This window comes from Callithrix jacchus, chromosome 9 (genome assembly GCF_049354715.1).
Source record: "Callithrix jacchus isolate 240 chromosome 9, calJac240_pri, whole genome shotgun sequence".
Taxonomy (NCBI): Eukaryota; Metazoa; Chordata; class Mammalia; order Primates; family Cebidae; genus Callithrix; species Callithrix jacchus.
This window is the reverse complement of record NC_133510.1, coordinates 20,826,424-20,838,927: the sequence shown is the minus strand read 5'-3', so window position 1 is coordinate 20,838,927 and position 12,504 is coordinate 20,826,424. Positions and strand designations below refer to the sequence as shown.

The 12,504-nt window shown below is 51.9% G+C and overlaps 1 protein-coding gene across 2 annotated transcripts; it reads left to right on the top strand.

Moving 5' to 3' along the window:
* The first annotated feature begins 2,417 nt into the window (after window positions 1-2,417).
* ACRBP (acrosin binding protein) lies at window positions 2,418-12,225 on the top strand. Of its 2 annotated transcripts, none has more exons than XM_035255554.3 (10): window positions 2,418-2,557; window positions 2,876-3,094; window positions 3,314-3,408; window positions 4,201-4,318; window positions 4,917-5,376; window positions 5,832-5,964; window positions 9,758-9,937; window positions 10,053-10,220; window positions 11,250-11,333; window positions 11,888-12,225. In XM_035255554.3, the coding sequence occupies exons 1-10, from the start codon at window positions 2,515-2,517 to the stop codon at window positions 12,008-12,010; spliced, it is 1,623 nt and encodes a 540-aa protein (XP_035111445.1). In that variant the 5' UTR covers window positions 2,418-2,514; the 3' UTR covers window positions 12,011-12,225. The 2 variants fall into 2 exon arrangements, with proteins under 2 accessions (XP_035111445.1, XP_035111446.1); XM_035255555.3 differs by having other exon boundaries at window positions 11,842-12,225.
* Window positions 12,226-12,504: the final 279 nt, after the last annotated feature.

Below are 12,504 nucleotides of genomic sequence, written 5' to 3'. Positions count from 1 at the left end.
TACAGGCGTGAGTCACCATGCCTGGCATCATTTCTTAAAAAAAAAAAAAGTGGGCCAGGTGCAGTGGCTCATCCCTCTAATACCAACACTTTGGGAAGCCAAGGCAGGTGGATCAACTGAGGTCAGGAGTTCAAGACCAGCCTGGCCAACATGGCGAAACCCATCTCTACTAAAAATACAAAAATTAGCTCGGCGTGGTGATGGGTGCCTGTAATCCCAGCTACTTGAGAGGGTGAGGCAGGAGAATCGCTTGAACCTGGGAGGCAGAGGTTGCAGTGAGCTGAGATTGCACCACTGCTCTCCAGCCTGGCAACAGAGCGAGACTCTGTGTCAAAAAAACTAAATAGGCCGGGTGAAGTAGCTCCCACCTGTAATCCCAGTGCTCTGGGAGGCCGAGGTGGGCAGATCACCTGAGGTCATGAGTTCGAGGCCAGGCTGGCCAACACGGTAAAACCCCATCTCTGCTGAAAATACAAAAATTAGCCAGATGTGGTGGTGCATGCCTGTATTCCCTCCTACTTGGGAGGCTGAGGCAGGAGAATCACTTGAACCTGGGAGGTGAAGGTTGCAGTGAGTGGAGACCAGCCATCATTTTTGTATTTTTAGTAGAGATAAGGTTTCACTATTTTGGCCAGGCTGGTCCTGAACCCCTGGCCTCCAAGAGGTCCACCCTCCTCTGCCTCCTAAAGTGCTGGAATTCCAGAAATGAACGATGGTGCCTGGCCTCTACTTTATTTATTTAATTTTATTATTATTTTTTGAGACAGGGTCTTACTCTGTCACCCAGGCTGGAGCACAGTGGTGAGATCTCAGCTCAGTGCAGCCTCGACCTCCGAAGACTCAGGTAAACCCTCCTGCCTCAGGCACCCTGAATAGTAGCTGGGACCACAGGCACACACCACCACACCTGACAAGTTTTGTATTTTTTGTAGAGACAGGGTTTCACCATGTTGCCCAGGCTGGTCTGGAACTCCTAGGCTCAAGGGATCCACCCACCTTGACCTCCCAAGTGCTGGGATTATAAGCATGAGCCACCAAGTCTGGCCCAAGACAATTTCTTGTTTTATTTTTATTTATTTCCTTTTTTTTTTTTTTTTTTGAGGCAGGGTCTCACTTTGTCACCCAGGCTAGAGAGGAGTGGCTGGACTGCATCTCACTGCAGCCTTGACCTCATGGGCTCAAGCAATCCTCCCGTCTTGGCCCCACAAGAAGCTGGGACTACAGGTGCACGCCACCACGCTTGGCTGATTTTTCGTACTTTTTGTAGAGACCGGGCTTCACCCTGTTACCAGGACTAGAATTTCTCATTTTAAACACAAAACACATATAAAAATAACAGTTCCCCTCCCACACCTCAGTGGATTGTCTTACTCGCCTCCCCCTTGGAAACCACTTTCTTAGACCATTGAGCCACCGTCTCGTTTTTCCCCTCTGACCCATTTTGCTCATGGGGTGCCCTCTCTAGTTCCTGCCTGGATAGGCCTTGACTTTGTTTTGCACATTCTGTCTCTGCCAGTGCTCAGCTCTAGACCTCACGACCTGTTGGGCAAAGACCTGATTTCCCATCTGTGAAACGAATGATAGTGTGTCCACCTTATGGGATTCCTATGGCAAGTAAGGTAGTGCACGTAAAGATGCTAAGTGGCTGCGTGCAGTGGCTTACACCTGTAATCCTGTACTTTGGGAAGCCAAGGTGGGCAGATCACCTGAGGTCAGCAGTTCCAGACCAGGCTGGCCAAAATAATGAAACCCTGTCTCTACTAAAAATTCAAATAGCTGGGGGTGGCGGAGGGCACCGGTAATCTCAGCTACTGGGGAGGCTGAGGTAGGAGAATTGATTGAACCTAGGAGATGGAGGTTGTATTGGGCCGAGATCCTGCCACTGCACTCCAGCCTGGGCAATAGAGCAAGACTCTGCCTCCAAAAAAACAAAAACAAAAAAAATCCCACAAAAATTAGGCTCGGCTCACGCCTATAATCCCAAAACTTTGGGAGGCCAAGGCGGGCGACTCAAGAGGTCAAGCGGTCGAGACTATCCTGGCCAACATGGTGAAACCCTGTCTCTACTAAAAACACAAAAGTTAGCTGGGCATGATGGCGTGCGCCTGTAGTCCCAGCTACTCGGGAGGCTGAGGCAGGAGAATCGCTTGAACCTGGGACGCGGAGGTTGCAGTGAGCCGAGATCGCGCCACTGCACTCCAGCCTGGGCGACAGAGCAGGACTCAGGAGGGGAGGGAAAAAAAAAAAAAGATGCTAAGCCGAAGGTAGCTTTTGCCATCCCTACCATCTCGATCGGCTTAGGCCACCTGAGGGCTCCGCCCGGCTGTTGAGGCCCCTCCCCGGCCCGCTCTTTGTGACGCGTGGACGAAGCCCGCGTCTGCCCCGCCCCGTCCCGCGTCTGCCCCGCCCCGTCCCGCGTGCGCCCCGCCCCGTCCCGCGTCTGCGGCTGTCTCTGCGACTTTGCCGGTTAGAGGCGGCTTGGGTTTGCGGAACGCCGGCGAATCTTCTAGGGCCATGAGGAAGCCAGCCGCTGCCTTCCTTCCCTCACTCCTGAAGGGTGAGAGGTTTCCACCTGCTCCAGCAGACCCTCCGCGGGCTCAGTCCTCTCCCTCCCGAGAGCCCTGCTTTTACGGTTTCTGGAACGCTTCCTCATGGTGGTCGTGCTGGGTCTGCTCCCTAGCTCCTGGGATCCTCTCATCTTCCCCCGCCCGCTGTCGGACCTTTGCCTCTGTCTGTAGAATCCCCTCAACCTGGTCAGCAGGGATAACCCGCCTGAGACCCCTGTTCCTAATTTGCCAGTCTGGGTCTGTCTGCCCTGGTCCCGGAGCGGGTTTTGGGGTTCGGTCCTTCCATCGCCCGTTCACCCGCTCCGCAGTGCTGCTCCTGCCTCTGGCACCTGCCCCAGCCCAAGATTCGACTCAGGCTTCCACTCCAGGCAGCCCTCTCTCTCCCGGCGAATACGAACGCTTCTTCGCACTGCTGACCCCAACCTGGAAGGCAGAGACTACTTGCCGTCTCCGTGCGACCCACGGCTGTCGGAATCCCACACTAGTCCAGCTGGACCAATATGAAAACCACGGCTTAGTACCGGATGGTGAGAGCCAGACTTGTGGCCAAGACACCCAGATCACCCAAACCTCAGGGCAAAAGCCCCGTGCTTATGTGAGGTGGGGAAGGGCATGGCTGGCACCACCTCACCCTGAGCTCATACTCTCCACCCTCCCCACCCTCCCCATGGCGTGCAGTCCACTGCTCCAGCCCCACCCCGAGCTCCCCCTGTGGGTTCATCTTCTCCATCCCTGCCCTTTCTCAGGTGCTGTCTGCTCCGACCTCCCTTATGCCTCCTGGTTTGAGTCTTTCTGCCGGTTTACTCAGTACCGTTGCTCCAACCACGTCTACTATGCCAAGGTGAGGCCCAGGACAAAGGTTGGATCTGGTCTCCCAGGGCCAAGGGAGAGGCAGCAGGAGTGGGAAGTTGAGGAAGGGCTCCAGGAGAGTATTCCTTAGCTCCTCCTTCCCTGCCATTTTGCCAGTCATTTACCCAGATTATAGATGAATACAGTCTCACCTTGGACATTCAGATTGAACAATTCTGTTACTACAAGAAAAGTAGGGAAGAGACTGGGCATGGTGGCTCACGCCTGTAATCCCAGCACTTTGGAGGCAGAGGTGTGCAGATCACCTGAAGTCAGGAGTTCAAGACCAGCCTGGCCAACATGGTGAAACCCCATCTCTACTAAAAATACCAAAAAAAAAAAATTACCTGGGCATGGTGGTGGGCACCTGTAATTCCAGCTGCTTGGAGACAGGAGAATGACTTGAGCCCGGGAGGCAGAGGCTGCAGTAAGCCAAGATCATGCCACTACACTCCAGCTTGGGTGACAGAAGGAGACTGTGTCTCAGATTAAAAAAAAAAGTAGGGAAGAGGGTTGGGAAGAGGCAAAGAGATGAGCCCTTCCATTTCTTCGAACAGGTCAAATTTTAAGTCAAATGCAAAAGTGACAGTAGGGCTGTGGCCCAGACAGAGGTTTATCTTCTGAAAAGACCCCTTCTCAGGTCTAGAGGCTTCCAGCAGGGACCATGTCTCTTTATCCCTGCCTAGAAACTGTGAGAGATGAGACATGCTGGAAAAGGGACTGAGGAACCAGCTGGACCTGGTTCTTTGGGAAAGGCTTTCCCATTTTCCTTCTCTTCCTTCAGAGAGTCCGGTGCTCCCAGCCAGTCTCTGTTCTCTCACCTAACACACTCAAGGAGATAGACACTCCAGCTGAAGTCTCGTCCACCACGATGACCGCCCCCATCTCACCCCACTTCACAGGTGAGACCCTCTCAGTAGCTGAGAGACCACTACTAGCTACTCATCTCCCGATTCCCAGAGCCCACACTGTAAGGCATCCATGCAAGGAAATGGGATTCGTGTTGTGTGGGAAGGGGGCGCCAGCAGACAGCTGTTTGCACAAGGGAGCGTCAGCTTTTTATGAATGTAAGTTAGGGCTCTCCTGGACGAGTATCTCTTCTGCCATTACTTACAGCTTTGCCCTGAATCCATTTTTCCCAATTCCAAAGACTTTGTTGCATTGGAAGTCCTCTGGGCCATTTATAAACGTCTTCACTTTAAAAAGGATTAGCTGCTAGCCGCTCAGCATACTTGGTGTTTCCTAAGGGAGAGGGGCAAAAGGTGGCATTTGAGATGGAAGTTAGGGAAGAGGAGTGCTTGCCAGGGAGGTGGGGAGGTGATGTGTACCACCAACCTCATAATCGCCATAAGAATGTTCTTTCAGTTGATTACCCATATTATTTTCTGTGTATATAAGTGTGACTTGGTCTGCTTTGTTTAAGTGTGTTTCCCTCTGTGAACAAAGACACTCAGGACACCCGTCTCTTTCCCTTCTCTCTAAACCCTGCTGTATCGACAGAACGCCAGGCCTTCCAGTCCTGGCCTGAGAGGCTTAACAACAACCTGGAGGAGCTCCTGCAATCCTCCTTGTCCCTGGGAGGCCAGGAGCAAGCGCCAGAGCACAAGCAGGAGCACGGAGTGGAGTACAGGCAGGAGCTGATGCAAGAGCATAAGCAGGAAGGCGGGCAGGAACCAGAGCAAGAGGAGGGACAAGAAGAGGAGGGAAAGCAGGAAGAAAGACAGGGGATGAAGGAGGGACTGGAGGCTATGTCTCAGCTGCAGACAGACTCGGAGCCCCAGTTTCACTCTGAATCTTTATCTTCTAACCCTCCCTCCTTCACTCCCCGGGTACGAGAAGTGGATTCTACTCCTATGATGATGGAGAACATCCAGGAACTCATTCGATCAGTCCAGGAAATGGATGAAATGAATGAAATGTATGATGAGGAATCCTACTGGAGACACCAAAAACCTGGCAGGTATAGGAAGTTCCGTCTCTTTCCTCCACCCTGTCCTCTCTTCTGCCTTCTTGGGAGTGAGAAACCCTTTTCCTAGCATCAGCCTTCAGATCTGCTCAGACCTGTCTGGGCATCAGGCACAGCTAGCAGCCGCCTGCCTTGCCCGTTCTGTGCCTGTTATTGGCTTAAGCACTGCCCAAATGCTTATTCTCTATGTAAGCCCTGTACATGGAGCTACCAGACTTGGGTTCTGGTCTTGTCTCTGGCCCTGCTTAGCATTGCAATTCTGAGAAAGTTATTTCTCCTTTCGGATCCTCAGTTCCTCATTTGTAAAAGGAGGCAATTTGTCCAAAGGCCTCTAAGGCCCCATGCTGAATGTGTGTGACCAACAGCAGACATTAAGGGAAGGGGAGGAGGGCGGATGTAGTTTCCTGGCCGCCTGGGCCAGCCCCACCGTCAGTACTGTTTTCTTGCAGCCTCCTGCAGCTGCCCCACACAGAGGCCTTGCTGGTGCTGTGCTATTCAATTGTGGTGAATACCTGCATCATAACCCCCACAGCCAAGGCCTGGAAGTACATGGAGGAGGAGATCCTTGGTTTCGGGAAGTCGGTATGCTCACCATACTGTCTAATGGATACATGCCACTGGGCATTCTCTGGGCCAGGCACTGTGCTAGTTTGTGGGATTGGAGGACGGGCAGAAGCATGAGGCATAGCTGGACAGATTCTCTCCAAGTGGGACACACTTCCTGGGAGGGACATTACCAGTCCACCTTAAAGGAAGAAGGCTCAAGACCCAGTCTGGAATCCAATTCAGTCTGGAATTCATTCTTCACCTTCCTAAGTTGCCAGGCTTCCAGATTTCACTTTTTTTTTTTTTTTTTTTTTTTTTTTTTTTTTTTTTTTTTTTTTAAGATAGGGTCTTGTTCTATCACTCAGGCTTGGGGGGAGTGGCGCGATCATGGCTCATTGCAGCCTTGACCACCTGGGCTCAAGTGATTCTCCCATTTCAGCCTCCCGAGTAGCTAGGACTACAGGCATGCATCACCATACCTGGCTAATTTTTTTTATTTTTTGTATAGATGGGCTCTCGCTTTGTTGCCTATGCTGGTCTTGAACTCCTGGACTCAACCCATCCTCCTCCTTCAGCCTCCCAAAGGGCTAGAAGTACAGGCATGAGCCACCATGCCCAGCCCTAAGTCAACTGTTGATTCTTTATACAGTTCACCATCTTCCTAGCTTTGCCTTAGATGCAGCTCCTTCTTCTTTCCAGAAAGTTCATAGAACCCATTCCAGGGAATTTGTAAAGAGATTCTAGTCTCCGTGTGTCCTCAACAACCAGCAAGTCTATTCCCAGGAAAATATACTTTAGATTTTCACAAATAATACAATTTAGCAAACATTTCTTGAGAGCTGAGATCCCATCCGAGTATCTGTTTATTCAACAAATACTGAATAGGCACAAACTCTACTAGATATTTGAGATGTTAGCAATGCGTGCAATAGAGCCAGTCCTCTGTCCTCTTGGAATCTAGGGTGGGAGACAGACAAGGAAATACGCAGGATGGTGTGGTGGTATCAGTGCTGTAGCAGGGATAGGCACAAAGTGCAGAGACAGATAGGGGGTGGAGGACAACTCTCCATGTTTGGGAAGATCAGAGGGTGCTTCCAAGAGGAACTCGTGTTTAAACTGAGACTTGAAAATAAAAGAAGTGAATCTAGGCAAAAGAAGGGGCCTGGTAGAAGATTCCTGGTAGAGGGAGTAGTATGTGCAAAGGCTCTAATGCAAAGAAGAGTAGAAATGGCTGGGAGCGCTGGCTCACATCTGTAATCCTAGCATTTTGGGAGGCCGAGGCAGGTGGATCACCTGAGGTCAGGAGTTTGAGACCAGCCTGACTAACATGGAGAAACCCCATCTCTACCAAAAATGCAAAATTAGATGGGCATGGTGGTACATGCCTCTAATCCAAGCAACTTTGGAGGCTGAGGCAGGAGAATCGCTTGAACCTGGGAGGTGGAGGTTGCGGTAAGCCGAGATTGTGCCATTGTACTCCACCTGGGCAACAAGAGCAAAACTCCTTCTCAAAAAAAAAGTAGAGTAGAATTTTTTTTTCTTATTTTTTTGAGATAGTGTTTTACTCTGTCACCCAGGCTGGAGTGCAGTGGCATGATCACAGTTCATTGTATCCTTGATCTCCCAGGCTCAGGTGATTCTCCTACCTCAGCCTCTCCAGTAATTGGGAGTAGAGGCAGGTAGCACCACACCTGGCTCATTTTTTGTATTTTTTTTTAATAGAGAAAGGGTCTCGTCATGTTGCCCAGACTGATCTTAAACTCCTGGGATCAAAGCAATCTATTTCAGCCATGCAAAGTGCTGGGATTACAGATGTGAGCCACTGCAAAGAGTAGAAATTTTATGAGTGAAATTAGTATGCTTTCAATGAGCATAATGTCTGCTCTTAAGGGGCCAAGAACCCCTGAGGAGGTTAATATGGATACAGTAATATTACAAAAGGAATGTGGTTGATGAGGTTCCTTTTTTTTTTTCTTTTTTTTCCTAGATGGAGTTTCACTGTTGTTACCCAGGCTGGAGTGCAATGGCACGATCTCGGCTCACTGCAACCTCCACCTTCTGGGTTCAAGCAATTCTCCTGCCTCAGCCTCCCGAGTAGCTGGGACTACAAGCGCACACCACCATGCCCAGCTAATTTTTGTATTTTTAGTAGAGACAGGGTTTCACCTTGTTGACCGGGATGGTCTCGATCTCTTGACCTCGTGATCCACCCGCCTCGGCCTCCCAAAGTGCTGGGATTATAGGCATGAGCCACCACGCCCGGCCAGGGACTGACTTCTTACTCTCCTCTTATCCAAGCCATCAAATCCAGTGAGCTCCCTCCATAAAACCCTGAACTTCTTACATTTTGTTTAAGAACCTGACCAACGGCTGGGAGAGTAAGAAGTCAGTCCCTGGCCGGGCGTGGTGGCTCATGCCTATAATCCCAGCACTTTGGGAGGCCGAGGCGGGTGGATCACGAGGTCAAGAGATCGAGACCATCCCGGTCAACAAGGTGAAACCCTGTCTCTACTAAAAATACAAAAATTAGCTGGGCATGGTGGTGTGCGCTTGTAGTCCCAGCTACTCGGGAGGCTGAGGCAGGAGAATTGCTTGAACCCAGAAGGTGGAGGTTGCAGTGAGCCGAGATCGTGCCATTGCACTTCAGTCTGGGTAACAACAGTGAAACTCCGTCTCAAAAAAAAAAGAGAGAGATCGAGACCATCCTGGCCAACATGGTGAAACCTCGTCTGTACTAAAAATACAAAAATTAGCTGGGCATGGTGGTGTGTGCCTGTAATCCCAGCTACTCGAGAGGCTGAGGCAAGAGAATCACTTGAATCCAGGAGGTGGAGGTTGCAGTAAGCTGAGATTGCGCCACGTACTCCAGCCTGGTGACAAAGCGAGATTCCGTCTCAAAAAAACAAAACAAAACAAAAACTCTTGAATGGCAACATGAGCATCTGCATTTAATTTGATAGGAAAGGGGAATCCAATAAAGATCTTTGGTCAGGGACGCGATGCCTCCCTTATGTAGGAGGAGTAGGCAAGGTGCTCTAGGAGATTTCATGCACTGTGATGGGCTGTGCCCACGAGGGAGGAAGGAGGACCATGGGATTGACTAAAGATGCTGCTTAGCAAGATCTCCTGCTAGTGCTGAAGAAGCTCAGTCAGGGCAGAGTCCAGCTGGTAGATGGGTAACTCCACTCTGAAGAGTATCTTTCAAGAACGTGGACGTTTCCAACCCAGGTGTTTGAGTAAAGCATAGGTTTCAGAGTTGGAAGGACCTGGACCCATGTCCCAGCTTCCCTATCTGTTAGATAGGTGGCTTTGAGCAACTTACTCAACCACACTTAAAATTAGATTCCTTGTCAGTAAATGAGAGCAGTATTAGTACCTCTGCTATTATAGGGTTCTTGTGAAAACTAAATGAAATGAGAGCATTTATAGCCATGGTGCTGGCACTGTGTCAACTCTTTGTAAATAGTAGCATTATCATTGGCAGAGGTGGCAGGGGAGGGTTATGCATTCTTTTCAGCACATGGACACCGATCAGACATCTGTCAGGCGCTTGGCAATGAGGTCTTGGAGCCCAGGCAAGAGGTCGGAGCTCGCTACTCCTATCTTTGGGTGTCACCTACAGGTCGATGAAGATTACCTAGGAGTAGATAAATCATCCAGGAAGAGGGTGAAGAAACAGCTGAGGCAAGGCCCTTGAGGAACCCTTGAGGAGGGGGATAAGTAGAAAAGCCAGAGAAGCTCTTGGAAGAGGCTGAATGCAGACATTCTGCAGGGCCCACCCTGAGGCCCCTGACTTTCAGCCTCAGCCTCACCCATTCTTCTGCCCCAGGTCTGTGACAGCCTTGGTCGGCGACACCTGTCTACCTGTGCCCTCTGTGACTTCTGCTCCCTGAAGCTGGAGCAGTGCCACTCAGAGGCCAGCCTGCAGCGGCAGCAATGTGACAACTCCCACAAGATACCCTTTGTCAGCCCCTTGCTTGCCTCCCAGAGCCTGTCCATGGGCAACCAGGTACCTAGCCTGGCAGCCTGCAGTGGAAAAGGCAGAACTGGGTGGCAGGGGTGGGGTGGGAGGAGCCAGCAGGAGGGGAGGGACACGCACCTCTCCCCTGTCTCCTGTGCCACAGGTAGGGATCCCGGAACCAGGCCGCTTTTATGGGCTGGATTTTTACGGTGGGCTCCGCATGGACTTTTGGTGCTCCCGGCTTGCCACAAAGGGCTGTGAAGATGCTCGAGTCTCTGGGTGGCTCCAGACTGAGTTTCTTAGTTTCCATGATGGAGATTTCCCCACCAAGGTCAGAGCCTTCCCCAACCTCAGCCCCATCCCCACCCTCACTCATTCCTTCCAGTTACTTGCTCTAGGTTAGCCCTAGTTTGCGGAAGGGGGCTTGGGCCCCTGGGTTCAGAGAACCAGTCTTCACTGAACCTCCTGCCTCTTTTCAACAGACCATTGCACCCCACCCCACCCTCCACCGATAGAGCAGGCAAAGGAGTAGGGACCCGAGGCCTGAGAAAGCCCAGGCGCTGGAGGTTCTGGTCCGAGCTCTGCTAGTTACTTGCTGAGTGGCTGTGATCAAATCATTTCCAACTCAACCAAAGTTAGAGTCATTTCTACAAGAAAAGACTAAATGACTCGTACTCGGCTGCCCAACCCTATGAGCAGGACTTCCCCACCTCAACCCGACGGGCTCTTCCCAGCTCTTCCAGTGCCTTCTCTGCTCCCCTGAGTTACCTCCCCTGTGGAATGACCTGCTGTTACCGAGAGCCAGGCCTCTCCTTCTGTGGTTAGCAGGGAAAACCAAGGCAAGGAAAAGGAAGGGCAGCTGGAGCAAGGGCTGGTGGCTGAGTTGAGGGACCCATGCCCAGCTCTTGTCCTAGGCCCCTTGATCTGGAATGGGGAAGCGAGGTCCAAAGAAGGAAGTGACTCACCCCTGTCACACATTGCAGATTCTCTCCCCCTTCCTTCATCTACTTACCAGAAAAAAAAAAAAATCCCTGACATCAGGCAGCTAATTGGGTCCCTGTCCCATGTTCTAGACCCTTATTTGCCCCGCCCTGCCCCGTTCCCCCTTCCTCAGCCGCTTTCCCTGTGAGCTGAGTGGTAGCCTTGTACTCTCCCAGGCTCCTGGCTTCTTCCCGGCAACCTGTGGCAGAGAGGGAGGGGAAAGGCAGAGGGAAGGCAGAGTGAGGGGCCCCCAGATGTGGAAGGCCTGGGTCTCAGGCTACACCCTGCCCCTGGCTCTGCCCTAGCAGATACTTCCTGGAGGGCTGCTGTCTGGTGAGGCTTCTGATATCCCCCTCCCTCTCCTTGGCTCTTGGCTTAGATTTGTGACACAGACTATATCCAGTACCCGAACTACTGTTCCTTCAAAAGCCAGCAGTGTCTGATGAGAAACCGGAATCGGAAGGTGAGCACCCTACCCTGCCCCTGCTTTTTCCAGTAACTCCTCCATCAGGTACTACAGCTGCTCTATTCTGAGGCCCCCTCTGCCTCTGCGAGCAGGTAGGATGTGGAGAGTGGCTCCCTGCTTGCATCTCTGGGGCAGAGGCCTCCACCAGCAGGCTGTCCTCCACTCCTTCAGTCCTGGAGGAGGCAAGGCCCTCCCAGGCGGGTGGTGGATGACAGAGGAGGGCCCTGAGCACCACAGGAAGAACCCTGGGCTGGGCTGGGAATTGGACATTGAAGTCTCGGTCTCTGTCTCCTGTTCTTACTCACCAAGCGGCTTGGGATGAGGCACTTCCCCCTCGAGCCTCAGCCGCCTGTTTTTGCAGGAAAGGGGTCAGGCTGCTCGGCATCTCCTCTGGCTTTAAAAACCCACATCTGAGTTTCTTCCATCCCTCTACCGCTCTGTGCCCATGCCTGTCCCGCTCTCATTCTTGTGGGCTTCTGACACTTCCCCTCCTCCCCACTCCTAGTGCCTGGCTCTGTGACACAGACTGTCTGCACTGAATCCCTGTGTAGGTGTCCCGCATGAGATGTCTGCAGAACGAGACTTACAGTGTGCTGAGCCCCAGCAAAAGTGAGGACATTGTGCTTCGATGGAGCCAGGAATTCAGCACCTTGACTCTAGGCCAGTTTGGATGAGCTGGCATCTATCCTGTCCGCACCCCAGCCCGACCTGTCCATGTTCTCTATGTTTTTAGACCCCATCTGTCACTTTGCTTTCAGGCTGCCCCTTCTGGGTCTGTTACTTGGCCCCTACTCGCATTTCCTTGGGTTGGAGCAGCAGTCCCAGAGAGGGCCACGGTGGGAGCTACACCCTCCTTAAAAGATGACTTTACATAAAGTGCTTATTTTTAGCCTGTGTGGCCTATTTTTGTTGTGATCCCCATCCTCAGCTCTGCTACCCTGCCCTGTGGTCAGTCCCTAACCTCTGGTTTTACAGATCCACCTGCGGGTGAGAATCTCATGGGATGGTGGTCAGGAAGCATCCATCTGCCAGGAGAAGCAGAAGACCTGAGAACCCAGGGAGCCGGACTGAGGATGGCCAGGGCTGGGGCTGTGGGGATGGTGTGGGCATGAGGGCAGGTGTGACATCACTGCTGAAGCCCTAGGCCCATGATGTCAGATGCGAGTGT

Bases quoted from the DNA above. Each gene is read 5' to 3' on its own strand.
- ACRBP (XM_035255554.3), top strand. From the start codon at position 2,515: ATGAGGAAGCCAGCCGCTGCCTTCCTTCCCTCACTCCTGAAGG. The intron at 4,319-4,916 runs GTGAGACCCTCT...CTGTATCGACAG, and splicing joins CATCTCACCCCACTTCACAG to AACGCCAGGCCTTCCAGTCC. The intron at 9,938-10,052 runs GTACCTAGCCTG...CCTGTGCCACAG, and splicing joins GCCTGTCCATGGGCAACCAG to GTAGGGATCCCGGAACCAGG.